General features: G+C 50.8%; 8 protein-coding genes across 8 annotated transcripts; 7 read left to right on the top strand and 1 right to left on the bottom strand.

Annotated features, from left to right (window-relative positions):
* Nucleotides 1-5923: 5923 nt before the first annotated feature.
* Nucleotides 5924-7686, top strand: N0V96_006286 (uncharacterized protein; the record flags this gene model as incomplete). The annotated part of the gene is made up of 5 exons (XM_065757667.1): nt 5924-6134; nt 6206-6377; nt 6433-6525; nt 6586-7224; nt 7284-7686. 5 exons carry the CDS (start codon nt 5924-5926, stop codon nt 7684-7686), a joined length of 1518 nt encoding a protein of 505 aa, XP_065613584.1.
* A 41-nt stretch (nt 7687-7727) lies between these two features.
* Nucleotides 7728-8993, top strand: N0V96_006287 (uncharacterized protein; the record flags this gene model as incomplete). Its single annotated transcript, XM_065757668.1, has 2 exons — nt 7728-7734; nt 8140-8993. The coding sequence occupies 2 exons, from the start codon at nt 7728-7730 to the stop codon at nt 8991-8993; spliced, it is 861 nt and encodes a 286-aa protein (XP_065613585.1).
* A 2400-nt stretch (nt 8994-11393) lies between these two features.
* Nucleotides 11394-16052, top strand: N0V96_006288 (uncharacterized protein; the record flags this gene model as incomplete). The annotated part of the gene is made up of 5 exons (XM_065757669.1): nt 11394-11466; nt 11535-11684; nt 11741-13051; nt 13106-13294; nt 14047-16052. 5 exons carry the CDS (start codon nt 11394-11396, stop codon nt 16050-16052), a joined length of 3729 nt encoding a protein of 1242 aa, XP_065613586.1.
* A 562-nt stretch (nt 16053-16614) lies between these two features.
* N0V96_006289 (uncharacterized protein) lies at nt 16615-17907 on the top strand (the record flags this gene model as incomplete). Its single annotated transcript, XM_065757670.1, has 5 exons — nt 16615-16762; nt 16835-16969; nt 17024-17233; nt 17293-17663; nt 17722-17907. The coding sequence occupies 5 exons, from the start codon at nt 16615-16617 to the stop codon at nt 17905-17907; spliced, it is 1050 nt and encodes a 349-aa protein (XP_065613587.1).
* Nucleotides 17908-19017: 1110 nt separating this feature from the next.
* On the top strand, nt 19018-21526 carry N0V96_006290 (uncharacterized protein; the record flags this gene model as incomplete). Its single annotated transcript, XM_053190851.1, has 4 exons — nt 19018-19311; nt 19368-20311; nt 20375-21333; nt 21396-21526. 4 exons carry the CDS (start codon nt 19018-19020, stop codon nt 21524-21526), a joined length of 2328 nt encoding a protein of 775 aa, XP_053051769.1.
* Nucleotides 21527-22875: 1349 nt separating this feature from the next.
* On the bottom strand, nt 22876-23987 carry N0V96_006291 (uncharacterized protein; the record flags this gene model as incomplete). The annotated part of the gene is made up of 2 exons (XM_053190850.1): nt 22876-23874; nt 23937-23987. 2 exons carry the CDS (start codon nt 23985-23987, stop codon nt 22876-22878), a joined length of 1050 nt encoding a protein of 349 aa, XP_053051768.1.
* Nucleotides 23988-25489: 1502 nt separating this feature from the next.
* On the top strand, nt 25490-26083 carry N0V96_006292 (uncharacterized protein; the record flags this gene model as incomplete). Its single annotated transcript, XM_065757671.1, has 1 exon — nt 25490-26083. One exon carries the CDS (start codon nt 25490-25492, stop codon nt 26081-26083), a length of 594 nt encoding a protein of 197 aa, XP_065613588.1.
* A 340-nt stretch (nt 26084-26423) lies between these two features.
* Nucleotides 26424-27729, top strand: N0V96_006293 (uncharacterized protein; the record flags this gene model as incomplete). Its single annotated transcript, XM_065757672.1, has 2 exons — nt 26424-27047; nt 27268-27729. 2 exons carry the CDS (start codon nt 26424-26426, stop codon nt 27727-27729), a joined length of 1086 nt encoding a protein of 361 aa, XP_065613589.1.
* Between the last annotated feature and the right edge of the window lie 226 nt (nt 27730-27955).

The raw sequence follows: 27955 nt of genomic DNA on the forward strand, positions 1-27955 counted from the left end.
GTATCAGTCTCTGGAATATCAGAGGAGGCCTCAATGAAGACATTGAAATCTCGATTGCCTAGCCTCTGAGTTGCTCCGGGAGGGTAAATGCGCAATGACTCTTTGATGACGGCAGTCGTGTATGGAAGTTGGTTGAGCAGCTTCGGCTGAGAGGCTATGAGGCCCGCGGTTGCCCTCAAGTCAGAGCCGAAGACATCGTCGTGCTCAGCTCGAACGCGTGCCAGTACTTCTGGGTGCTGCGACAAGAGGTTGGTCATGAAAACGATCGATGATCCAGTTGTGTCATAACCTGCAAGCATCATGAACTTGATCTGTGACCGGATAACATCGGGAAGTATCCGCAGCCGGCTCCCGTCTTGTGGTGCATTGGCGGTATCTAGTATTGAGATAGACTCCGTTTGTCTGCTCTTGGCAGTTTGTGAGTTCTCTTGTAGTACTCTGTTGATGTACGAGTTCATTCGCCAAGTATTGTAGCGCTGGACTAGGGGCCTGAATAAGTTCATGTCTCTCAGCGGCGAAGTGCCGCGGTAATGCAGCCAGCTGAGCTGCGAAGCCATCGCGGCGGCAAAGTCGTTGTAGCCTGTCTGGCAATGCATATCGTGTCCCATGACAGCCTTGCTTGAAAAGTCCATGGTAAGGTCGAGAGCCATGGGACTCAGAGAGACCACCCCGTTCTTCTTTACACATTGGCGTAGACGATCACAGAAGATTTCAGCCATCTCGACCAAGCTCGGCACCAGCGCGGCGATATTCGCGACTCGAAAGCCAGGGCTGAAGACGTTGTGCCAAAATTTCCATTCGTTTCCTTCCATAGTGTCCAGATCGTAACCGCCTGTAAGGGGCTTCAAGAACTCTCGCTGGCCCGGCTCTTTGGGAAGAGATTGACCTTGTGTCACTTGTCGAGCTCCATCTGGTGACAGAACGACCAGCATGGGCTTGAAAAAGGGCCACTGGTCCAAATAGAAGGCCTGATCGAGATGTGGATAACGCAAGCGAATTTCATGGGCCAGTGCTGCAGATGGCATGATGTCAGGTGGTAAATTTTTCAGAATCATTCCGATAAGTTTGAGATGGCCCCAGATTGGGTCGTGAGGGGGCATTGGCAGGCCTTGACGCTGAAGTGACTTGAAAAACCTGCGGGCACTATACAAGCAGTAAACGAAGTAGAGGGTAGCCAGTAAACAGCCTGCCCCTAATGCTTGCCAGGCTGTTGATGGGCTGATTTTGTTCATGATGGTTCGCATGCAAACGTCAAAGAGTCAAGTTGTGAATAGCCCAACTGCGAAAGGGTAAAGAGCTGTTGGGCTGAACAGGTCGATAAAAGCGAGAAGCACGCAACACCAACCAAGATCGGTTGGAAACTTCTACAATGAGCGAAGCGTCTGCGATCATGCTCAGACGTGCGTAGGACTATTACCATTCTCAAGCCATCGGGAGGGGGTAAGGTTCATCTTGTTGACCCCGCGCCGACATCAGAAAGCTTAAGCTTTCTATTATTAAGAACTTTGTTTCATGTAGCACCGCGGGCTCGTGTTCGGTATCGTATTAAATGATCCGGTAAAAGACCTATCTGATTCGCCAAAGGCATGATGGATTAGTATAATATTAGACGAAGGTTTGATAGTCTGGCGTGGAGCATTGGTCGTTGCTTCAACGTCGAATCACTTAGCAATCAATTGTTCAATGTTGGTATGAATGCAAAGGAATGTGGATGAAGCCCAGCGAGGAATCTTTCGCACCTGGGTCCTGCAAATTCATCCTGAGTCTTGCTTGCAGTTTAAAAGACTTAGATAGCATTTATGATCGGATGCTCTAGTTCGTGGCCTTTAGCAAGGGTAGTATCGCCATGTCCACCTGCCTCACTATAAAGAATAAACACATTCCTTCACGCGTACAACGCATGGTGCGAGTTTGGACGATTCAAGTCAAGAATATTCTATTCCGTTGGAGTTAAATCGGAGGAAATGCCCTATTCAGCTGCGTTTATCACCTGCACACGCATTTCGCGATTGATAAACGCGGAGTTTTGCCGAGATATCAAGCACGCCATTGTATGCCTGCCTTTCGCCGACATCATTGGTGTTTACGGACTCGTACTTGCTCGCTAATTGTAGGTACCCTACCAAAAGATATGATCCAACCCATGTTTCCGACATCGGTAGCTCCCAAAGAGGCGTCTGCGTTATCGACATGGTACGCTGGAAACTTGGCTATTCATTGGTCTCACGACCACTGGCAGGCAGACGGAGGTCCTGTGGCGTTTACGTATCATGACTAGCAGACGCACTCTGACCTGACTGTCGATGTCGCCATGGGACCCGCCGAAGACGACAATCAATCCGACTTCCGAGCCACGAGATCTGAACGAGAAGCCACACACAATGAGCTTGTAGATAAGCTCACAGATTTCCGGTAGCGAAAAGTCGGAAAGTGCAAATACATGCTCTACAGTACATTTAATCCCACGTCACATATCTCGCCTGAATACAATGCCGCTTCCTGACGAAAAGAACCCAAAGATGCCTTCGTCATCGGCGAAAGGGAAAACGAAGTTCATGATGGAGTCAAAGTCCCTTATCATGCAGATACCGAGAGACCAGTCTACATCGACTCTAAGAGAACGTGGAGATCATTCTTCTGGTCGAGTAAGTCGCTTGAAGTACGGAGTGAAGAAGAAGTGATGGAGGGTTTCAGTTGCTGACTTGTTGTTTAATCTAGCACTTGATGTTCCAAAAGATGAGGCACGATTTCTCACCAAGCTCGATTTGACACTCATATCAGCATCGGCTCTTGGCGTTATGTGTCGTTATCTTGATCAAGTCAACATCACGAATGCATTCAGTCAGTGTCTAAACCTAGGTTTTTTTGTAGGCTTTGCTAAGTATTATGCTAGACAGTGGCATGAAAGAAGATCTTTTGTTATTCGGAAAGGAACTCAACTATGCCAACGCTATTTGGAGTGCAGCATACGTCTTCGGGCAGATTCCGTCAAACCTACTTCTCACCCGAGTGAGTTTTGACAACTCCACCTTCGAAAAAGAGTACTAGTTGTTGATAAATTCCAGGTCAATGCTCCTCTTTACATTTCATTCCTTGAGTTTGCCTGGACGGTCTTCACATTCGCGACTGCCGGGGTCAAAGATGTCAATCAACTATACGTGTTCCGCTTCTTGTAAGTTGCATCAATGCCAGGCCGTCGCTATCTATTGAAACCTCACTCACCACATTTCAGCGTTGGTCTATTTGAAGCAGGGCACTTTCCGGCCGTCATGTATGTGTGCTCGAGTTACTACAAGCCGCACGAACTGGCGCGGCGCAACACATTGATCCAAGTATTCACTTCTGTCGGACCACTTTTCTCCGGCTTTCTGATGGCCGCTGTCTATGCTGGCTTAGACGGAAAGAGTGGTCTCCCGGGCTGGCGATGGATGTACATGTAAGTGTAACAGAAACCCAAATACGCGGCCTAGTCCAAAGGGAACATAATCATGCTGACAAAATGTCAGCGTCTGCGGATGCATCTCCCTCCCTTGTGCGATATGGACGGCATTTGCCATGCCCCAACTCCCTTCTCGGGCTAAAGCGAATTGGTACGCATGATCTGAATCACTCCCATAGAAGGGCAACGACATTGCAGCAACTGATGGAATGATTTCTTCTCCTAGGATCTTCACCGAAACGGAAGTCGAGCTCGCCCGTGCCAGAATGCCTACCGAAGTCAAACCTTATACTGGTTTGTTTAAGTGGAAGGATATCAAGCGATGGCACACGACTTGGCATGTCTACCTTTGTAAGAGATCCATGCCGCAAGCAACGTCGTTTCGTGGAAACTGACAAGTGAAGTCCCACTTTTCTTCACGTTCCTTGCTCAACTAGGCCAGTCTGGAGGATCAAGTAAGTTGACACAGGAATAATGTAGCTCATGAAAGAGCAGTCACTTACCGTCCGTCGGTACTTAATCTAGTGATCTTCTGGGTCAAGAGCTACAATGTAGCGGGAAAGCCGCCACGCTTTTCCGTAGCAGAGATCAACATCATCCCGCTTGGAGTGAGTTTGTTCCCTGCTCTTGATTTATTACTCAAACACATCGTAGCTCACACTCTGACTAGATCAACATCATTTCCATCTTTGCCACCCTTGCAAACTCGTGGGTTTCAGACAGCTTGCCTGGAGCAGCTCGATGGCCCGGCATGTTGTTCGCCAGCGTCATGGCGATCATTTTCCCTATCGCACTGGCGGCCACACCTGTGCATCCAGCGAACATTGCAACTCGATGGGCATTGTATTGTAAGTCTCTCCTCATCCACCACGGAGTCAATTTACCGTTGCTTACCTCCCCCCTTCACTAGATCTTACCGCTCTCGCGAGCACATGCGCTGGCATTACATGGACATGGGTGAACGAGACGAATCGAGACGACCCTGAGAAGCGTGCATATGTGTCTGCTATGGTTTGTTTCGCTTTTTTCAACTTCAAGTCACAATTTCCAAGGCAATAAGAACTGACACGGCCTGTCACTACCAGATGAATGCGTTCGCCTACATTTTCACGGCGTGGGTACCCATCTTCACTTTCCCTGCCAACCTTCAGCCATACATCGTTACTGGCAATTACATCACAGCTGGATTCGGAGCAGCGGCCGCAGTGACTGTACTCGTCATCCGCCACTTTTACAACCGGGATTTGAGGAAATAAAGCAAGCTCAAATTCTGAAAGCGCTTCACCTACAGATACCGAAGGCAGTAAACGCCTGGCATCTTTTGGTGAAGAGGCTCGCATTGATACGCCTGGGACTACATTATATGTGCCTAATTTAGGTAGCGTACCAATGGGCACGTACAGCAATGGCTGCCTCTCCTCACCGAGGATAGAGTGTGCTGTCTCGAGGCTTCCATTATTCATTTCGCAATGCTCGCCAAATTCAATGATTGTGCCCCCAAACTATAGACTTTGACAACCGGGCTGTACGCATCTGTCGTAAGGTAGTTCCAAGCCCCAAGACTCAGGTGCCGCAGATGTCGCGTTACACAAACGTACTTGTAATTGGCGCGCGTAATCCCATTCTGTTTAGAATCTTATCACCAACATCAAAGATGCCAAAGGCCAGCCAACGATGTTTGGCAAACACCTAGCGAACCCAATCATGATCGTACCGTTGTGGGCCAACTAGTCTCAGCACTTGCTTTTCCGTGTGGCCCCTCCAATGTCGGGACGTCATCATACTTGCGCAGCATGCGATGACTGCATACCAACCCAATCGACGCACGGTTATTCTGCTGCAGCAACCCCAGATTGTAAGACCAAAACAAGAATCCAAAACAAGAATGATTAAGCGCTCCAACCTCTGGATACCCCACGCCAGTTGCGCACAAGAGGGAGTGCCGTGTAGATCACTGGGGCACAGGAAGTGCTTAGCGCTACCTTATTTCTTCCGGTCCGTGAACTTGGCCTCCCCGCTCGTCCGTCTTCCGGCCAGCGGCCTTGTTGCCGATGTGAACTTATAAGAAGGAAGAACTTACCCGCAGGAAGCATAAGACCAGCAAGCACAAGCGCTGTCATATCTTCGCTCGCAAATGCAATTCAGGAATCTCGACGGTGGCCAGCCACGCGAAGTTTGACTTTAGATATCATCTGGCGCTCCCCCGCGTTATCCCCATAGATCTGCCTCCTCAACGCCCAGTTCTCCACCAAACCCTCCAAAGCTATTACCTTCGACATTAGACCGGGGAAGATCGTTGGCTGCCTTACATCACTTCAATTTGATCCCCAAATTCCCTTGCGAAAGTGCTCGACACCGGACGACTCTGCGAGAGAGGGCTCTTACCGTCTACTGTCTTGGTACATAAGACAGCTATTACTACCCCGAAGACTTCTAGGATTATCAAAGAATTCCTGCATACGAGTCTATTAGAGACACCACACCATGTTCTTCACTCTAGGCCGAGGCAAAAGCCTCCAAGTCGGTGTCACGATATGCTGTCTGATTGCGTTCGTCCTCTTCGGATATGACCAAGGCGTGTTTGGTGGAATTCTCCAAATGGAGGATTGGTTAGATCAGTTCGGCCATCCTTCTGACTCGGAAACCGGCATCATAGTATCGTGTTACAACTTGGGATGTCTGACTGGCTGTGTCCGTAAGTATTCATTCTCACTAGACATGGAATTTAGGCAGCCAACATAATGCATGGACATTAAACTCTTCTAGTCAACTTTATCTTCGGCGAGAAGCTGGGCCGCCGAAAGACAATCTGGACCGCTATGAGCCTTGTCATCATCGGCGCCACTCTTCAAGCGACGGCTTTCACCGTGCCTCATCTGGTTATTGGGCGCTTGGTCACCGGGTTCGGCACCGGGATGAAGACATCGACTGTCCCCATGTAAGCTACACACAACGCCCCATCGCGGAACAGTGCCTCACCATGCCTCCTACAGGTATCAATCAGAGCTCTGTGATCGAAAATACAGAGGCCGACTTGTCTCCGCCGAAACCTTGTTCGTCGGCGTCGGCATCGTTTTCGCATACTGGTGTGTTTACGACTGCATCGATAACTCTAGTAATTCCCTATGTAATGCTAACGTCCACAGGTTCGACTTTGGTATGTCATTCATTGGCGGCCCAATTGCTTGGAGACTGCCCCTCGCGTTCCAAATTATCTTCGCGCTTATTGTTGTGGTTCTGGTCTTCGCCCTCCCTGAATCTCCCCGATGGCTATTCAAACACGGCCGCGAGCAGGAAGCCGTCCAGGTTCTTTGTGACGTGTTCGATAAAGAACCAACCGATGATTACATCCGAGCCGAAATTCATGCCATTCACCATGCCATAGAACTAGAAGCCGCCGAAAAGAAATCGTCTTCCTGGATCAGCATCTTCAAAAATGATCGGCTCAGAACCGGCCACCGCGTGTTGCTGGCATGGGGAGCCCAGTTCATGAATCAGCTGGGAGGCATTAACCTCGTCGTCTACTTCATTCCGTCCGTACTGGTGCAGAACGTAGGCATGACGCCTCATATGGCCCAAATTATTGGCGGCTGTGTGCAGATGATGTTCATGTTCGGATCCATCTTGCCGGCGCTGGCCTTGGACCGCATGGGTCGTCGCAAGACGATGATGTGGGGAAGTGCGGGACTCGGTATCTGCATGCTCATGATCTCGATTCTATTGTCACGGGTGGGCTTTATAGGCGGTCAAGCTTGTGCTTCAGCGTCTGTAGCATTCTTCTTCCTGTAAGTTCACCTTCTACGTAAACACGGTGCTTCAGGACATTTACTCACGAGGTATCCAGGTACAACCTGATTTTCGGCATGGGAATGAACTGCGTTCCATGGGTCGTTGTTCCTGAGATCCTGCCTCTCCACGCACGAACTCGAGGTACTGCCGTAGGCATCAGTTCCAACTGGCTGTGGAACTTCTTTGTCGTCATGATCACCCCAGTCATCATCAATCGTCTGCAGTGGAAGGCCTACCTCATCTTCGTGGTTACCAATTTCTTGTTTGTGCCAATCATCTACTTTTTCTATCCCGAGACCAGCAATTTCAGGTTGGAAGATATCGACGAGTTCTTCACATCGGGTGGCAATCCAGTCAAGATAGCGAAGGAAATGTCAAAGGCAATGGGGGTTGGGAATGATACCGAAAGGCTTTCAAATGTTTTTGAGAAGGAAAAGGCAGAGGTCGAGCACTCGTGAAAAGTATAATAGAATCGAAAGCTGAGACCAGGGGGTGTGCAATGGCATGTAAAACAGGTGATAACGTTATGCCCCAGTTCTCACTTAGTCTTACTCATCAACTATGGTGTGACCTGGCTAACACAATGAGCTCATCTCCGTCTCAGAAACCCATAACGTTGTGCTCCAAGGATTGTTCTCCTGAATGGACTTATCAACACAGCCGACGTGAACATCACTAATGCTGAGTTGCTATAACAATGATTGGAAGTCTGGGATCAAAAAGTAGCCATGATCACCAAATGTCAATCTATTTTTCCTTTAGCGACTTGGATTTTCATCTCACGAACATGATGACACCCATCAAGAATGTTGCCGTATTTGGTGTAAGTCACTGATCTACTATCGCGATTCCTCATAGTCCCTGACCAATTCGAAAGGCAAATGGCGCATTGGGAGAGGTTCTTATTCCAGCACTCCTGCAAGCCGACTTTGACGTGGCGTGCATTACTCGCCCCGACAGCCAAAAGAGCCTTCCCGGCGGCGTGCAAGTAAGAGTCTCTGACTACTCGAACATTAAAGCTCTCACTATGGCTCTGAAAGGCCAAGACGTCATTGTCGAGGCTTTCAATCCAGCAGCCGCATCCTACCAGACCAACATCCTGCGGGCAGCCTTGGCCGCCGGAGTGGGACACATTGTCACCCCAGACTTCAGTGGCAATACGTTCCATCCCAACGCCAAAGAGGCTCTCATCTTCGGTCCCAAGTTGACAGCTCAGCGTGAACTTGAACGTATCGTCGCCGAGTCGAACGGGTCATTGTCATGGACGGCATTCATAATTGGTCCGTGGTACGACTGGACCATTAATCGCGGCATTTTCTGGATCAATAGAGAAGAACGAACCATCAGTCGCTACGGTTCTGGAGATCAAAGATTCAGCATCAGTCGCCGCGCCCTCAACGGCCAAGCCCTTGTTACTGTGCTGACCAACCCGGAGAAATACCGGAACAGGGCTACCTACTTTGCCAGTCACACTGTATCGACGAACCAGTTGATTACACTGATTGAGGATCTAGGTCTCGAAAGTTGGAGGATTATTGACCTGTCATTTGACGGGTTTACAGAGAAGGCCCGTGCTTTGTGGCGAGAGGATACAGAACAGGGAGTCGAGGATAGACTCAACTCTACGGCATATGCCGCTCTATCCACCGTGGCACTGCTGGATGAAGATAATCGTTACGGTTCCAACTTCGAGGACCAAGTTGAATCTGGATGGGCCGAAGGCGAGAATGCGCTGCGGGAGAATTTGAGACGTCTTCTCACGTAGGGCTAGTCGGTAGATCTACCCAAACTACGATGAAAGGGAAAGTTTGCAGAATTTCAGAAATTTTGCGCACCGAATACTCCGAAGTGAGACTGATGATACTGGTTTCTTATACAGGGCAAAAACGTCAAGAAGGCCGTTGGTTGTGCAAATATCCATCAAAAAGGTATTACCAGAGTGGGAGTCTTCGAGGACCGTATCAACGGCTACCGGCAGGAGGCGATGTGTTTGGTGACATTGATATCCATAATCACACAGGGCTTGCCTACGAACAAGCACAGCTGGGAACTTCTGGCTGTTGAGGAGAGACCACGAGCTTCAAGCCGCAGATTTGATTCGTTGATGGAAATGTGATCAATCGTCTTGGGTCATTCTTGGGTTTCTTGGCCAGAGGAAAGTGTGTGGCAGCCAATACCGGGGTGACGGTATCGTTCGCACGAGCTACAAGCTAGTGATATTGGACGTTGACAAGCTGGTAGGCGAATCACGGCAACTTGAGGCACGCATGGCTCGTAAAGTACTGTCCGGCCAATCGGTTCGGGACCAGCATCAGACCTGAGGAAGTGAATTGGGAAGTGGTTGCTGGCGGAAGAGCGTAAGTGAGGGACAGCCGGAGATTGAGCTGCATCGGGAAACATTAGAGGGCAGGAGCTCTCGGGGGAAGCCAATCATGGCGCTCGGTGGATCGTGTCTAGTATTCGACAAAGGGGCGGACACGGGGGCGTGGGAGAAGTTGGTCGCTGACATTTCATGGGATACGGTTGACTGGCGGAGCCATCCCAAAGATGTTGTTGTCCTTGGCCACTTGGCTGCTTGGCGGAAGACACAGGATTTATAGAAATTCATGTCGTCAAGGGAGAATTTGTCTGATGGTGCTGGCGACTCATTCGCGATATTGAAGATGAGAAGCTCCGGGGTTGCAGCCGGGGAAAATCCACAGAGAAGGAAGGGACCCAGCACGTGGTGGATTCGGGACCGATGATTCGGCAATTGCGGAGTCGAAGTAGGGCCGCTGTGCTCCTGCCAGCAGCGCTTGGCGCTTGGCGCTTCCTGAGAGCGGGTGTCTTGGCGCTTCACCGCGCCAAGTCGCTTCGGGTGCGCCACACAAATGGATCTCGGTCGATGGTTTAGGAAGGATGCGGCGAGGATGTATCTACTTCCCTCCTCGACGACCTGTCATCGTCCGTTTGTTTTCCGGCATCTTCCAACGGCCCAACGTCCAGCTTTGCCCTTCTACAATTGTTGGGCACCATCTTCATTGGGAGCTCGGCGAGAAAAAGTCAATGTTCAGCTGTTACCGATTTTATTGGCCGCCTTTGAATACCTAGGGATATCTTGGATGGATGGATTTGTGGATTCCCTCCTCGCGCTTCCACTCCATCGCCTCCAACAGTATCTCCACGAGGCTGAGATTCTCCCAAAATTTCGAATTCTGCCAAATATGCGACATTGTTTACGACACGTGGGAGACTACAGGTTATGTCTTACTAGGTACTTCCAGCTTTCTTGTACTTTCCACTCGATACCCATCCATCCCGTCTCATGCAGGTTCATATCAGCCAACCTATCCACTAGGTTGAACTTGGCATCTACTTTCTCCCACCGACGGGATGTTCGCCATGACGTTCCTTGCTAAAGGGATCACTCTAGGCCTGCGGAGAACGTCGCAGAAGTGCGTTCGAGCAGCAAAGACTCGGAAGCCTTGGAAATCTCGTCGATGAAGATGTTTTCCCTGCGTCGAATCTCGTCATGGTAATCATTTGTGGCAACGACAGACATCGCCTCAGAGCCACAAATCAACGAATACTTCTCTTCTCTATGGAAAAGTGAACCCTAACATCGAATTGGCTGGAGCGCACTCCTGTCTGGACCCATGCAAGACAGTATACCTAGTCAAATGCTACGAGGACTAGCCCGCAGGATAAACCATGTCGGTAACATTGCAGATTGTGGGTGTGGCGAGTACCTCTGAGTGGGTTGGGTCGGTACGTCTCCCACAATCCTATGTGCCTTACCTGTCTTGCCTCTGCTGATGTTGGCGTGTAGCCACTTCCTCGTCTACGCCCGAGCATCACACACCGAGCATCCCCCGGGGGGAAAGGGGCACACGTGCATCCTAGCAGGTGGACATGGATGAACTACACAGAAGCAACGTCTTGGCTATTCTGCCTTCTGGTATATATGCCAGAGTTCGTCCCGAAATCTACCTTCCTGCTCCCATGTCGACTCCTCGAACATCATTCCCTCTCCGGCCTTGCTACCCGTGTCAAAGCCAGGGTCTTCCATCTCTTCATACCACCCTTCGAGGCACGTGGACCTACTCTTCAGTTCGAATCATTATTTCGATCATCGTCATCTTTCTCGGAGATCAGGTTTTGCACAACCTGTGCAAAAAAGCTCGAAATGCCTCTTCATCAGTATGATTACATCTTCGCCATTGGCACTATCTTCGCATTCCTTGATGCATGGAACATTGGTACGTACCTTCGAAATCGGAAACCTACTTGCCTAGCCATTCTCAAGCTGACCCGTCGGTGCTGATAGGTGCCAACGATGTTGCCAATTCATGGGCGACCTCCGTCTCGTCACGATCCATTTCTTACATCCAAGCCATGACCCTCGGGTCCATCCTCGAGTTTGCCGGTTCGGTTGGTGTCGGCGCCCGTGTCGCAGACACCATTCGAACGAAGATTGGTAGGACTTCTATTCTTTTGATAAACAAAGAGACCCCGGCTAATCATCCGATGCAGTGGATATCGACCTATTCGAGAACGACCCGGCTCTGCTCATGCTTGGAATGACCTGCGCGATTGTGGCTTCCTCAATTTACCTTACCTTTTGCACCAAGATCGGTCTCCCGGTATCAACTACTCACTCCATCATGGGAGGCGTCATCGGCATGGGTGTCGCACTTATTGGTGCCGATAACATTCATTGGGTCTCCCCTAGTGGCGGCATCGACTCTGGCGTTGTTTCGGTATTCCTTGCATGGATCATCGCCCCTGGTATCTCTGGTGCATTCGCAGCCATCATCTTTACCATTACCAAATACGGCGTCATGTTGCGGAAGAACCCAGTCATGAAGGGACTGGCTCTCGTTCCTGTGTACTTTGGTATTACCGCTTCCCTGTTGACCATGCTGATCGTTTGGAAGGGTGGGTCTATCAAGGTTACCTTCAACGATGCCGAAACTGCGGGAATGATCGTCGGTGTCGGTGCCGCCTGGGCTCTCCTCATCACGATATTCTTCCTCCCCTGGCTCTATCGTGTGGTAGTCAAGGACGATTGGCAACTGCGTTGGTATCACATTGCCCTCGGCCCACTTTTGCTCCGTCGTCCCGAGCCACCTGTTCAGCCCGAAGGCTATGGCGGTGGAATCCGCGACTTCTACGCCGGGCACATGACTAAAGAGGAGCTAGAAGTCGCTCGCAGCGGTGGTGTTGTTCAAAGCCCCAGCAATGACATCGAGACTGGCTCTGCTGATGGCGAGAAGAAGGTCGTCCAAGGATCCACAGACTCCCCTGCGACCGGTACTCCCCGTAAAGACTACGTCCATAAGCCCATCGTTGGACCCCGTCCCGAAGGTCCCTGGCACAACGGCGATGTTCTCTTCTGGATGGTAAAGAAGGTCTTCCTGTCTGGTGTCGACCAGGATATTATCAACATGCAAAAGAAGGAGAGCGTGCTCACTGGCGATTTGGAGGAGATGCACGCCCGTGTTCAACACTACGACAACAAGGCCGAATTCCTCTATTCATTTATGCAAGTCATGACTGCATGCACCGCTTCGTTCACGCACGGTGCCAACGATGTTGCCAATGCCATTGGACCCTACGCTACCATCTTTCAAATTTGGAACACTGGTGTTCTCTCTGGCAGCAAGTCTGACGTTCCGATCTGGATTCTCTGCTTCGGTGGTGCTGGTATTGCTCTTGGTATCTGGACGTACGGATACAACATCATGCGCAACCTCGGTAACCGCTTAACCCTTCACTCTCCTGCCCGTGGATTCTCTATGGAGTTGGGTGCTGCCTGCACAATTATCTTAGCTACGCGTCTCAGTAAGTTGACGAACCCCTCTTGACCATGCCAGAGCATTGCTGACTTTGATACAGAGCTTCCTGTATCCACTACACAATGCATCACTGGTGCTACCGTAGGTGTCGGCCTTTGCTCCGGTACTTGGCGATCGATCAACTGGCGTATGGTTGGCTGGATCTACATGGGTTGGATTATCACGCTACCTACGGCTGGTATCATCTCCGGATGTCTCGCAGGCGTCATCGTCAACGCCCCCCGCTGGGGTATGGCAAGCTGAAAGATTTTGGCTGCTTGAACTATCTGCCCACAGACTCATGTGTCGTCCGGCATGTTTGGCTATGCCGTTGGAAATGGCAAAAGGATGAAGCTCGGATGTGAAGAGCACATGGAATCAGTAAGGGTTTCTTTTCTAGTCTAGGAATAACTCATAGCCTCACCAGTATAGATAATAGTAGCAGTTAATGAGTTACTTTCCAGAAGCGCGTTGTGAAAAGTAGCAAGAGTTCAGATGATCGGCTGAGCGTCATTCTCGTGTGCCTTTAAGTGGTGGCGCTCGTCTCAAATCGGACCTAGCACGGTACCAGAATTCCAGTGCGTGATGTTGCTGTATCTGTGTTGGTTTGGATCGCTAGGTCATGCAAGGCTGAATCGCGAGTGTGGCCAGCCGTGCCAGCTTCTCGACATTCTTACCCTATGATGCCAAGGAAATGAGCTAGTCATGGAAACAGAGTTAAGCTTAGAATCATGTTGCAAACCTTCGTCCGATCTCTGACCCCCGCTTCGTTCGCCTCATTCGCCTGGCTGTCTCATGTAGGCGAGGCTAATGTACGAATTATTCTTTAAATGAAAGAGGAAGATTCTCGCTGGGAGGGAACAGTATCTCTTTGTTGGCTTCATGACTAGGTTATGGCAGGCAACAGGGTGCTATCAACAACATATGTCAAGATGCGCCATCTCTTTCTACTGCCTATCGCCCTATTGATACCACTTTCTTCCTGTTCGCCCTCCGTCTCAGGTCTTGATTGGCCAGGAAACAGAGCCCTGCCATTGTTTCCGGAGATTGCGAAGGAGATAGACTATGCCAAACTCACTGCGCTTTCTGGTGATGAGCAAGTTCTCTTGGTCTCGCTTCAAGGACTGGTCAACAGACGACAACCGCGATTGTACCTTTATTGGTCGCAGGATTCTGCCTTTCCGGACGACGAGGTCAATGAGGCCTGGCTGCGGCAACTTGAGAGTGAAGGATATCGGAGCGCCGATGTGACGAGCACTCCGCTGCAACTGATTGACAAGTACAAGTCTGAGATTCGGGGTGCTATCATCTACGACACGAAACTGCCAGATACGATTAATCTGGCTTCGACACTTGCTGGTCTTTATAGCGCTGTCCTCGCAACTGAAGAGCTGGCTCAACGCTTCAACATCTCCATCATGGAAGACTTGCGAGGTCGGTTCAAAGACAAATTTGAGCTTTACGATCATGCGGCCCGGGAGGTGTGGCCCAAGGTTACTGACCGCATCATCACTGCTATCAAGCCGCTTTCGACCGTATTGTACGCCAACAGAACCTGGACCACACTTTTAACGGCGAACTCTTCCATTACAGACTCGTCCAACAACGGCACATACACTGTAGATCTATCGTCCTTCATCAATGGCAACGGGACGGTCTACGTCAATATTACGGACGCTTTCCCCGCGGACGGCTATGGTCCTTCTGTCTACCATGTCAAGGTGACCGGCGATGGAAACAAAACCATAGCAGACTTCACTCCCGGCAGCGAGGAAGAAGACTCCTTTCTGTTCGATGACGGCGGCTCTCATCTGGCAGACTACCCAGGAGGCTGGCGATTCGCAGATGGCGCATCCGCAATGATTTACAAGTTTGACGTTCCACCTCAGACAGCTCGACTCACACTCACACTATCCATGTGGAATCAGTTTCTCGTTTCGGCAGCGTCAGAACGACCGGGCTACTACAAGGTCAACTCCATCTTTCGCGATTATATCGTCAGCACAGCAGCTCCCTGTATATGGCTGGACAGCAACAGGCCGCGGGAAGCCGCGCTGCTCGACAAGCTCCTTCGCCAATTCCAGCCCAATGCGGCCTACCTCGGCTGGTTTCCAAACGGCGATGAGATGACCGGTGTCACACAACTCGCAAGGAACGGATTATACGTGGCCGCCACGGACTTCTACTTCAACCCGACCATCTTTAGTGGGTTCAACACCGAAAGCCAATCTCAGCAGTCTGCGCAGAGGGGACCTCCATGGCGGCCTCCTCCGCCCCCTCCGAAGAAGACCCCTAGAGTCGTATTGTCCCTCGTCTATCTCGAAGGCGACAACATACAGTACGACCAGCGCAGTATGTTTCAGCACTGGAATGACTCCGCGAGGGGATCAATTCCGCTTGGCTGGACCATTAGCCCATTGCTACGCGATATCGGGCCGGGCATCTTGTCGTATTATCAAAAAACGGCTACGGAGAATGACTTGCTTGTTGCCGGACCTGATGGCGCGGGATATACGTACCCTGGCGTCTGGCCCAAACGAGCTCTTTCCACGTTCTTGACCCAGAGCGGTGAATATATGCGAGCGACACAAACGAATGATGTCTTATTCGTGTACGACCGCATCAACGCCACCGATAACCCACTCACACCAGGGCTAACTCTCGACTTTCGCGACGCTGTGGGGAGGAATAGATTGCGAGGAATCTACTACGGGTCATTTGTTTCGACGGTAGATGCGCTGCAGGTGAATATCACGGAGGGCTTCCCCGTGACGAACATGGTGAGTATTGGGAACGAGGAGAGCGGTGCGGCAACGTTGCGGAATATTTCGGATAATTGGAGGGGTCGTGGGCCTCTTTTTGTGGCGGGTGCTGTGAGCGCTTTTGACATGACGCCGACGAGTGTTGTTAGTATGGTGAAGAAGCTGGGGGATGATTTCGAGGTTGTGAGGCCTGATATGTGGTTTGAGCTGTTGAGGAGACGGGAGAGCTGGCCTGGTCTTGGGTAAGGTAGGATGGGGTTTTCTCTCTGGAGGACGAGTCTTACGAGATTTTGCGCCTTTCAAAGCCGTGCCAAAGTGGATGATGGGGGAATACTTTGAGACGTTGTCTGCAGCCTGTGCGTGATGCATGAGCAATGCAGAAACCGGTGAGAGGGGGCCGATGGGAGAAGCTTCTTGCATTAGTAATAGATGGTCAATTTTTGTTTGAGGAAGTCAGCAGACGATGAGCTGGTATTTCCTTTCCCATCATCTAGCGCGCATAGCCTTGACTTGGTGTAGGTATTTCTTTGATGTTGTTCTCCATCACTGCGACGTCATGAACGGGCCCTATTATTAATTTGAGTGCACTACGGAGTAAGGGGGGATTTAGTTTCCTTGCGTGCCAAGCTCCAACTTCCACGGGGTTTCCAGGCTGATTAAGCAAGGGCGAAAGACGACTACATGTACCATTGCCTCAATAATTCGTACCTGCTGAGACTGTTGTATTTCAACTTCATATTCGATTCTCACAAAAGGACCATCGCTGCGTAGCGTCGCAAGCTTAGCTTATTCCCTATCTCAAGTAAACATGGTCGGGCAACAAATGCAAGCTCTGGTGACCGAGTCTTCGACCGGGGGATCGCCGAAGATGGTCAAGAAGCAGATTCCGGTCCCCGAACCTGCCCCGCATCAAGCTTTGGTGAAAGTGTCACATATTGCACAAAACCCGACAGACGGTAACTCAGAAATCGTCGTCTAGTCTCGACCAAGAGACAACAGCAGCACAGCTTTCTAACTCCAGTTCACAGTTCAATCTCTTGACGGCGATGCATTCGGTGATGGCGCCGTCCTTGGGTGCGACTTTGTGGGGACAGTCGAAGCGGTTGGCGACAAGTGCAGCAAGCTGTCCAAGGGAGATACTGTTGCTGGCCTAATATGGGGAGGTCAGAAGTCCTTCTTAGATCAACAGCTACGAACAAGCTCTGACACATCTTCAGGTGAAATCAAGGGTCTCGGCGGCTATAGCGAGTACACCGTCGCGGACGACAATATCAGTTTTCGCATCCCCAAGAACATAAGCCCGGAGGAAGCTGCCACATTACCTCTAGCTTCCATGACGGCGTGGCTAGCCCTGTTCTCCAAAGAATGCCTCGCCATCCCTCGAGAGAGTGGGTCGGAGACGTCGGTCCTTATCTGGGGCGGTAGCTGTATGCTGGCCAAAGATACTGCCTGACTACGTGCGGTCTGTTGCTGATGATCTTTCTAGCCAGCGTTGGCTTGTACGCCGTCCAAATAGCAGCGATGCAAGGCCTTAAAGTCGTCGCGACGTGCAGCCCTCGCCACTTCGATTGGGTCAAGTCCCTGGGCGCGAAGCATGTCTTCAACTACCGCGACGATGACGTAATCGAGTCCATCAAAAAGACGACGCCTAACCTCAAATATGTCTTTGACACCATCGGCAATAAGTCTTCCTCAGGCCAGGCATCCCAAGCCATCGATGAGAGCGGCGGGCGGCTCTGCACCGTGCGGCCGGGGAAGGCCAACACCGAAAACGTTACGAAGCAGACGACTGTGACCGACGTCTTGGTCTGGACTGCATTCCTGAAGGATCATCGGTATGCTCAGTTTAAATGGCCGGTAAGTTGCAGTCGTCGCATGACTCTTTGAAGAAGAATGATTACTGACAGCAGATTAGGCTAGCGAGGAGGACCACAAACTCGGTACCGAGTTTTATGAAAAGCTCCCGGGATGGGTTGAGACTGGAAAGTTCAAGCCTAACAAGCCGAAGGTCATCTCTGGGGGCCTTGATGGTGTAGACAAAGGGTTCCAAGTGTATCGGGACGGAGCAATCTCCGGCGAGAAGGTTGTGTACCAGCTCTGATGCCTTCAGTCAATCTACTGTAATGTTATGCACACAGGGAATTACACAAATGATGCAAGTTAGGAAAGCCCGACCAACGGGGATCTGGTACCCGCGATATCAACTAACGCAAACATCAATGGCTGAGTTGAGAGCAAGATGGCTTTTCTCCACATAAGCACGATGTTACACTTAGCTTTTCTCGAGGACGAGTAAGCTGATTGTAGACAAGACAGCTGGTCTTGAGACAGGATAAGCTTAACCTGTTGCTTGGGGAATCGGTGCCCCTAGTCAACTCACAAAGACTGATGTCAGCACCTAACAACTGGTAAGCATGCAGCGCTCACTGTTGTTGATGAGTGTCCAATGGTGACAACTCTATTTTGCATGACAGCTTGACGGGTTGAGACTTAAAAGGGTGACCCCGCCATGCCAGGAACCAACAAAGCTAAGGTCAACCAAGGGCAGATATTTCTCGAGCTTAAAACGCGTCATGGCCGCGTTCTAGGTCTGCTAATCATAGCTAGTCTTATCGCTCGGGAATGAAAGACCGCGGAAGTACGGCAAACTTATCGAGGTTTCCCGAATGCCTCCCTCATCCCGTGGTGCCGGACCCGACCGCTAAGAAAGGAATCCCTGGTCGCCTTCCAGAAGCAGATGGCGGATCCCCGCAGCGGCAGATGGAGCCAAGATAACGCCAAGATGCTCAATTGGCCAATGCCGCAGTTCCGAAGCCGCGGTTGGGGGAATCGGGAGAGTCATTACGATACGTGATGGTTGTGTGCGTAGAGCTAACATGAGTGGACGAACGTGTAATCTGGGGAACTTTTCAAAGTCCCCAAAGGCACTTTTTGAGAATCCTATCATCGGCTGACCACCGACCAGGGGCGAACTGATAAGCGGGAGAAGATGTCTAGGAGATTGTCGTACGCGTCGGGCGCATAGCGCATCGGACCATATCGCTTCTATCAGTCGATGCGACTCTGTGCCCTTTATATTTACATTAGTGTAACCAGCATCCGCCCTTCATAATGGCCACGATGCCGCGCCGGGCGCTACTCTCTTGGCACTCCTGGGCGATTGCTTGTCTTCGCCGCCATCGCATCGTCGCAACCCCGAGCCTTCAACAAGATGGCAACCGACATCAGCCATACGCCACCAGAGTACGCGGACCCTGAAAAGTCGTTGGCGCAGGGAGAGAAGCTCAATATCAAGACGGCGCATAATCTCCACGGCCAGGACATCGAACTCGAAAATGGACATCTCGCGGAGTTGGAGGTCGATATGGAGCGGGTGCTCGACGAGGAGGGTGAGGGGGACTACGATGCCGATACCTCGCCGTTTCCCCAGGTTAGAGCCGTTGTACCGGAGACGGACGACACTGCGATCCCCGTCAACACGTTCCGCGCCTGGTTCCTTGGAATTGTACGCAATTGGCGATCCATATTCATGGAGGAACTCAATGCTAACTTGCCGCAAAGGTCTTTGTTTTCCTTGGCGCCGGCGTGAATCAGTTCTTCTCATTGCGATACCCCGGTGTTCACATTGTATCTCTCGTCGCAGAACTGATTGCGTTCCCCATTGGCGTCGCGCTCGCCAAGATTCTCCCCATCAGCCGCTTCAACCCCGACCGGCACTTCAACATTAAGGAGCATGCCCTCGTGACAATCATGTCCAATGTCTCCTTTGGTTTCGGCTCAGCTGATGCGACGAACATCATTCAAGCAGCCAGGCTGTATGGCTTCTACATCCCGCCAGGATTCTCCGTGCTCGTTGTCTTGTGTTGCCAGCTTAGCGGATACGCCGTCGCAGGTCTCGCTATGCCGTGGCTCGTCAAGCCCGCCAGTATGATTTGGCCTGGCGTGCTCAGCAATGTCGCCCTCCTCAGCTCTCTGCACTCTCGAGCCAACGCCATTGCCGACGGTTGGAGAATCACCCGCATCAAGTTCTTCATGATCGTGGGTGGATGCGCTTTCGTCTGGTACTGGTTCCCAGGTCTCATCTTCACGGGCCTTAGCTACTTTACCTGGATTTGCTGGATTGCGCCAAACAACCTGGCCGTCAACCAAGTTTTCGGTATGGTCACTGGCATGGGTCTCTTCCCTCTGACTTTTGACTGGTCCATGATTGCATACAACACGAACCCGCTTCTCAGTCCTCACTGGGCCGCCCTGAACGTCTTCTTCGGCTTCGCGTTCTTCTTCTGGATCATCACGCCGGCGATCTACTACACCAACACCTGGTTCACCTCGTACATGCCATTCTGCACAGCCGACGTCTACGATCGATTCGGCAGCCTCTACAACGTCACCGAGGTTCTTACGAACAACGAATTCGATCAGCAAAAGTACTCCTCGTACTCTCCCCCATATCTACCAGCGACGTTCGCCTTCGTATACGGCCTATCTTTTGCTTCAATCACGAGGTATGTGCTGAGTCATGTCAATCCAAAGTTGTCGACAACTGTAGTCTAACCTTGTCACGATAGTGTTCTGTCCCATGTCTACTTCTTCCACTTCGATGAAATCGTGCATGCCATGAAGGGAACGCTCAAGCTCGACATCCACGCCCGTCTGATGCAGTCATACAAGACTGTCAAGTGGTGGTGGTGGATGGTCATTCTTCTGGTCGTCTTCGGCATGGCAGTCGGTACCGCAGAGGGCTACGACACTGGTCTTCCGTGGTGGGGAGTCATTCTCGCCTTCGTCATTCCCGCAGTCTACATGGTCCCCTGCGGCATGATCCAGGGCGTCACCAACGTGGACGCCAACCAGCTGAACGTGCTCTCTGAGTTCATCGGAGGGTATATGTTCCAGGGTAAACCGATTGCCAACATCCTCTTCAAGATCCTCAGCACGGATGTCGTCGGTCAAGGTCTGTACTTCGCAGCCGATATGAAGCTCGGCCACTACCTCAAGATCCCGCCCACGACCCTCTTCTTTGCTCAAGGTCTTGCTACGATCCTTGGAGCATTGACCCAGACTGGTGTCACGCTTTGGATGCTCGGCAATGTCGACGGTATTTGCACCGAGGAGCAGCCCAACGGCTTCTCCTGCCCCAACGGTCGCACCGTTTTCTCGTCTTCGGTCATCTGGGGTCTCGTCGGGCCCGCCCGTCTCTACTCCGTTGGCGCCATTTACTCTGGTCTCTTGCACTTCTTCTGGATCGGACTTATCCTGCCGCCGATTACGTATTTCATCTTCAAGAAGACAAAGTCTGACTTTATTCGCAAGATCAACTGGCCACTGATCTTTGTCGGAACCTATAACGTGCCTCCGGCCACCGGTATCAACTATTCTTCGTGGTACATTGTCAACCTGATCTTCAACAAGATCATCTACCGCAAGTTCTACGCCTGGTGGAGCAAGTACAACTACGTCCTCGCTGCGGCGCTGGACACCGGACTTGCCATCAGCGGTATCGTCATCTTCTTCGCTGTCACATATGGTAAGTCGGCACAGACAGCTCATTTGATCTTATTAAGGCACACGAGACTAACATTGACGTAGGCCCCAATGCCCAATTCCCTGATTGGTGGGGAAACACTGTCTGGAGTGAAACCGCCGACGGGCAAGGCCTGCCGTGGCTGCAGATGCCGGATGTGGGTTACTTTGGACCTGCAAACGGAACGTGGTCTTAGAGCGAGTTTGACGAAGCGTTCAATGTATGCTTTACGCCATATTCAATTGACTTCTAGATAGAGGTGCCGGGCTCAATTCGAATAGAGGCTGCCCGTCCAGTAGGCCCTTGCCGAACATGCAGCTGAAGAGAACACAACGAACAATTTCACTTAGTTCAAGCGCGTCGATTCCTCCAGAATCCCTGACTATTGTGATAGCACCCTGAACATGTTTTGAGGCCATGTGCATGTCACAGAGCATGATCTACACAACGGAATTAGAGCCCTTACTGGAACAGCGCACTTAATAATAACAAAGGATCAAAAGCTGTGTTGAAGTTTACCCACCTCATCGAATGACAACACCAATGCTTTCGCAACACCAGTTCGTCTCAATGACATATCGTCAGAGGATAGGGCACGACGTAGGTCGCTAATGTGCTTAAGCTTATACTTGGCTGCCCAGTTTCCCCACTGCTCGCCGTGAATGAGGGACATATGGCGGCTGGCTGCAAGCAAGAATCCCTGCAAGAGATCAATGTCGGTAGAGCCACAGAGCAACCAGTTCCTCCGTATGTGATCGAAGTTCTCGCCGAGGTAGCACAGAATAGGACATTGCAAATCCATATTGGGGACAATAACTTGACCATCTACGACCGTCAGAATTCAGCACTCTTACAGTGCCAATGGCCTCGCATGGCCTTCAAAAGTGGCATGAAAGATGTATATTGTGACGTACAGTAAAAGAATAGCATTTTTTCTTCGGCTGTAGAAGACTTCAGAAAGCTAGCCAACGGCTCATGCTCGAATGCGCCAGATACAGTTCTTGGAATCGAAGGCTCAGCCAGATGTTGCGATTCGACGAGCTCTTGTTGTGGACGGCTGGTTCCCTTCTCCTCTGGTTGCCTCAAATTCCTTGATCGACCCCGAGCGTCAATTTTGATGTCCGGTTCTTGATCGCTATGGCGGGCCGCCTGACGTTTTCTTGATCGTGCATGGGTCACCCGTGCTGCGTGAGCGTGGGCCTGTTTCTTCAAGCGAGCTGATCTTCTCTGATTAGGATGCACTATGACGATGAACTCCATGCTGGGAAGCGTAACAGATATCAAAGAAAGTGTTTTGCAGCAACACAATTTGTTTCTTGAGGGCCTGGCTTTATTGAATCGAATATTATCGTAACGAGAACAAGATATAAAAGTCGTAAAACAGTCACTAGCCAAATACAAATAGGTAAGCACTGCCATTTGTCAGCGGTGAAGTTGATGTCTCGGTATATGCAGTCAGCATTGCCAAGATCTACTCCTACTCTATTGAGCTTAGCCGCTGGTACTAGTCTGGATGAAGCTACTTAAGGCTTTGACGCATCGTAACTACATGTGGTATGGGATTTTGTCAGCAATCTGCTCGTGCAACTCCTCGAGAGCAGACACCACATCCTCTGGAAGTGGTCCTTGTTCGATCATGTCGAGATTGGTCTCCAGCTGCTCGAGGCTCGACGCTCCAATGATCACCGAGTCTTCGTGTTCTTTGCTGAGAATGCTGTGATATACCGTCCACCGAAGTGCCGCAGCGTGGCCGCCGATTCCGTATCTAGACGCGACTTCGATCGCCTTCTCCGTCGCCGTCATGATGGATTCTTTGACATAGAACTTTGCGTATATGCTACCCACAGGAATCTTGAAGGTCACACAATACTTGGTCAGTCTCTCGAAATCTAATCGAGACGAGTAGGAAAGTCTCACCGATGTATCATATCGTCCGCCCGCTTTAACCTTCTTATGGTTGCCGGCAAAGAACCCAGCCGCGGCGGGGCTATATCCGTAGAAGGCGATACCACTCTCGCGCAATACTGGAAACAAATCCTTCTCCCCGCCTCGCACGAGCGGATTATAATGACCCTGGTACACACTGGGTTTGACGAGACCTCGTTCTTGGCAAATGTCGACAAACCGCTGGACCTCAGCAGCGGAGTAGTTTGAGATCCCCCATTTCTTGATCTTACCCTCTCCGATCGCTTGATTCATGGCTTCACACGCTTCTTCAAATGGTGTTGTTCGGTCGGGCACGTGCAGATATTCAATGTTGATCTGCTTGATTCTCAGCGCTTTGAGAGACTCGTCAATCTCTTTCAGAATTTTATCCTTGCTGTGACATCCCGGCGATCTGGACGTGACCTTGGTGTCGATGCTGAATCGCTCGCCGGCGTTGGCGGCGCCGAGTCTGGGCTCCGAGCTTGTGGGCGCCTGGGGTGAGTACATGCGCGAGGTATCAAGCTGGTTGTACCCACGTCGAGCAAAGACGTCGAGAAATGCGTTCACTTGGTCGGGCGTGTCGTAGCGTGCCATGGGATCAGCAGATGAATCTCCGACCTGCAAACATTAGCTTTGCTCAAAAAAAGTACACATATCTTTCATTCGGTCGAGCAGCTTACGTTTGCGACCCCCAACACGAGGTTGACGGGCTGTTTCGAGACGGACGACATTTTGATTGCTGGAATTTGATGGCAAAGTGGGGAGAGACTGGCGGGTAGGAAATGATGTAATTGCTGTTGGTATTAAAGACACAACTTAAGAAAGCAGCAAGAAATCTTGATGGAAAGCGTTCTGCTTTTATAGTTTCAAAGTCCGATTACTTTGTGAGAATCATCAGATGCCTCGGACAATGCGCCAAGAGTTACTCCTACTTCTTCGGGCAACTGCAACTATGAGCTCATTACTAAGACTGATAGCAATTCGTAAGCACAACAAAGCTTACATTCTGTTCTTCCATCCGGGACAACCTACTTCGGCAACCAGCTATGTGACGCTTTGATGAATTGAGCTGAACTTTCAGATGGTCGGAGTTTCATGCCGTCTTCCGACGGACTTGACGCACTTGTTGCATCTGACTAAGCTGTATCAACTTAAAGGAACGATTGTAGTAGAAAGGCTATGGGAATTAGATGGTCTCAGCCCGTTTGAGTCTCGAACCCGGGCCTACTGCTGATAGCAGCATCATTCAAGGGGAAGGACTTGAATACGACATCACTTGCACACAAAGATCATGGTATCCCTGAAGAAGACAGGTTTTGTCTTCACCGATCGGCTTTTTCGTCTTTGGCTTGTTTCCAGTTTCTCCATCTTCCAAGCACTTCCAAGCCCAAGACCTGCGAAAACACCCGACTCTGAGCAGGGCCCAGTAAGAATCGCCACGTACGATGCTCTGATAAGAACAACGACATAGATGTTGCCGAATCAAAAGCGACTGTCTTGAGACCTATTAGATGAACGATCCGGTGCAGCATCACATTCTTCTATAGGTCTGCTTAACAGCCCAAAATCTTGGGCATGTACATTGGCCGAATTCGGTGGACCTTTGGCTGTCATCAATTTCTTGGCCGCTAATACCGACGCGTGTCTGCCAAGGTGTGGGGAAACTGAGTCTCCTCGCAAGTTTAATGGTAATTTTCGTGAGCCAAGGTGAATCGATGATGGCGCCGGCGAGCTGGGCGAACGTCAGCGTACAGCCGGAAAGCCGAGGAGGTCCCGGGCTTCTCAAGAGTCAAGATCCGGTGAGTGTGCCACGGCTCGGCTTTGCGTCTCATCCAATCCGAATTTAGATTTGTAGCTTGTGATAACCTTGAGGTCTTTAGGCTCAGGTTGGAATTTGGAAGGTCGTAATCTTAGACAAGACAACCAAGAGACTTGGCTGGCTTATCGTGCGCCCCAGCACCCCGACCACCTCAATCCTCTATCACAGCGCTGTGCCGACATGCGCGATAGCTATTAGCGCACATTGCCCTGCTCTGCATTTCGTTCGAAGGATACTGAGAGTGCCCAGAGCAGTCTTCAGATGTAACTCTGGCTTACTTCCTAATTGCTTGGCTTGGGGCTGAAGGATGCATCATAAGGTATAAGAGGGCATCATACCGAACGTGATGGCCGCCCCAATGCTTTCGTGAACTCTCCCCCATTTTCTAGCCTAGGTTAATCATCTCTGATGAAAATGTTCAACTTCGGTAAGAAGCTCTACAATCTCTTCGCGCCGAGTGCCGACAAAGGCGAAGACGGCCGTGATGTTTGGGGCTCGCGTATATCCTTCATCTTCGCCGCGATGGGAGGGGCAGTCGGTCTCGGTAACCTCTTGCGGTTCCCCTCAATCGTGTTCAACAATCACGGACTCCAATTCTTCATTCCCTATCTTATTTCTCTCTCCTGTCTGGCCATACCAACGTTACTTCTCGAAATCAGCATCGGTCAAGCGTACAGAGGAGGCTGCGTCCTTGCGTGGCATCATGCCAACAAGCGTGCCAAGGGTGTTGGATTCGGTGTCGTTTATATCGGCTATGCGATTGTGATTTACTACGTTCCGATAATCGCCTGGATAATGACATACTTTCGATACTCTTTTCACAGCCCACTTCCATGGACGGGACGCAATACCGAGTTCTTCGAAGGCAGCGTTCTTCAGAATGTGGAACCTGTCGCTGGAAACTTGACGGCAGATGGCAACGCGGTCCAAGACTACACGGCTTATCCAGGAATGGGCATGGTCACCGAGACTACCTTGTGGAACCTATTTACATGGTTTGGTGAGTAAAAGGCTTTGCTGAACTTACTTTCATGTCTCAGCTGACATCTTTCGATGATATTCCAGTTGTCTGGCTGTGTATGTTCAAGGGCATCGGACTTACTGGCCGAGTGGTATACTTCACAATGGCGATGCCAATCATCCTTATGATCGTTCTTATTGGACGCGGCTGCTCTCTGCCAAATGCCATCGACGGCATCAGAATATATTGGACTGAGTGGCATGGGGAGAAGCTTGCCTCGGGCACCATTTGGCAAGAGGCTTGCGGCCAAGTCTTTTTCAGCACTGGAATCGGCATGGGGTGACATCTCGCTTCCTTGAGTTCCCTGAAAGAGTGACTTCCACTGACATGGGTCTCAGATACTACACGAGTTACGCTTCCTACAACTCCAAGTACTCGAATGCAGTCCAAGACGCTCTCATTATCTGCATCTCCAACTCTCTTATCGAGGTCATTGGCTCCATGTCTGTCTTCGGGATCGTTGGGTACCTCGGCATGCACCCGGATACCAGCGAAAGACTGAACACTTTTGTCGTCGGATTCCTCACATATCCGGAGGCCATCGCCGAGATGCCTGGTGCAAACTTCTGGGGCGTGCTCTTCTTTGCCACTCTTTTCATTCTCGGGCTCGGATCAGCGTTTGCACTCCTGGAGACTTTGGTGACCATGGTCTGCGATACAGACTGGGGCAAGAAATTCTCCCGGCCTTACGTGTCGTCCGTCATAGTTATTGCCTCCTTCCTCATCTCCTTGCCATTCTGCACAGAGTTTGGATACGTTCTCGTTGACGCGGCGGATACATGGATCAACTACTTGGCTCTCTTCTGGATAGTATGGTGTGAGGCTGTGTGTGCGACCACGCTCTACCGCTACCGCGATGTTGTTGATCAGTGTGGTCTTCTATCTTGGTGCTTGTATAATATCTTTGGCTATATTGGAGGTACTGTGATCGGCCTCGTTATCGCCCACGCGGTATCCCCTGAAGCAGGCGCAGGGACTGGTTTCGGGATGTTTATTGTCGGCATAATATCTTCAGTATTGTCTTCTTCCAACCCTACAGCCTACACACCCAGATTCTTTTCGAAGAATACTTATTTGAGACGCTTTTGGTATCTCACATCCTACTCTGTACGTACTTGCGTTCAGCTTCTCTCTGCACGGTGTTGGCTCCCTTGCTTACTGGTGACTTCAGGGCAATCAACTGCGCCGAGATCTTAATGCCACGATCGCCATCGGCGGCCAGTGGAAGATCCCGGCTATTTGGGGGTTCGTTCTTAAGTACAACACGGCACCGATCGTTGCGATCATATTCTCCTTTTCCTACCCAAACTTCTACGCCAAGAACCGGATGGATCCGCTGCATATTGCTGGGTTTACCTTTATGCACATTGTTCTTGTCAGCTCCCTTGTTGGGCTGATCATGCCCCGCTGGTTCAACGTTCTCGTTCCTGACCATAAGAAACTCGAGGGCGACTATCCCGTCATGCCTGGCATTATCTTTTCGAGAGCCAACGCAGAAGGAACACTAGATATTGATGGGATGCCACACAACGCTCATGACATTACCCTTGAGGCTCGAGGGATTGGCAGTGGAGGAAACCTGGCGCGAGAGAGATGCTCGTCCGAGGAAAAGATTGCCGACAAGCGCCAATAAGACGAGCATGTACATGTATGTTTGGGTATCAAGTATATACCTATTGACACAAGTGGACAAGCGAGTACAATTGGCAATCTGCGTCATAATTCGCGCGGGCACGAGCCAATGCATTTGTGCCTCTATAGGAAGGTGGTGAAGACAATGAACGATTCGCGGGCTGGTAGTCCTTGGCATCAGCACCCTAGATGTGTCCACGTACTTCTGAAACGTAAGGAGGAGCGCC

This window comes from Colletotrichum fioriniae, assembly GCF_027942845.1.
Source record: "Colletotrichum fioriniae strain IMI 355084 chromosome Unknown scaffold_7, whole genome shotgun sequence".
Classification (NCBI taxonomy): Eukaryota; Fungi; Ascomycota; class Sordariomycetes; order Glomerellales; family Glomerellaceae; genus Colletotrichum; species Colletotrichum fioriniae.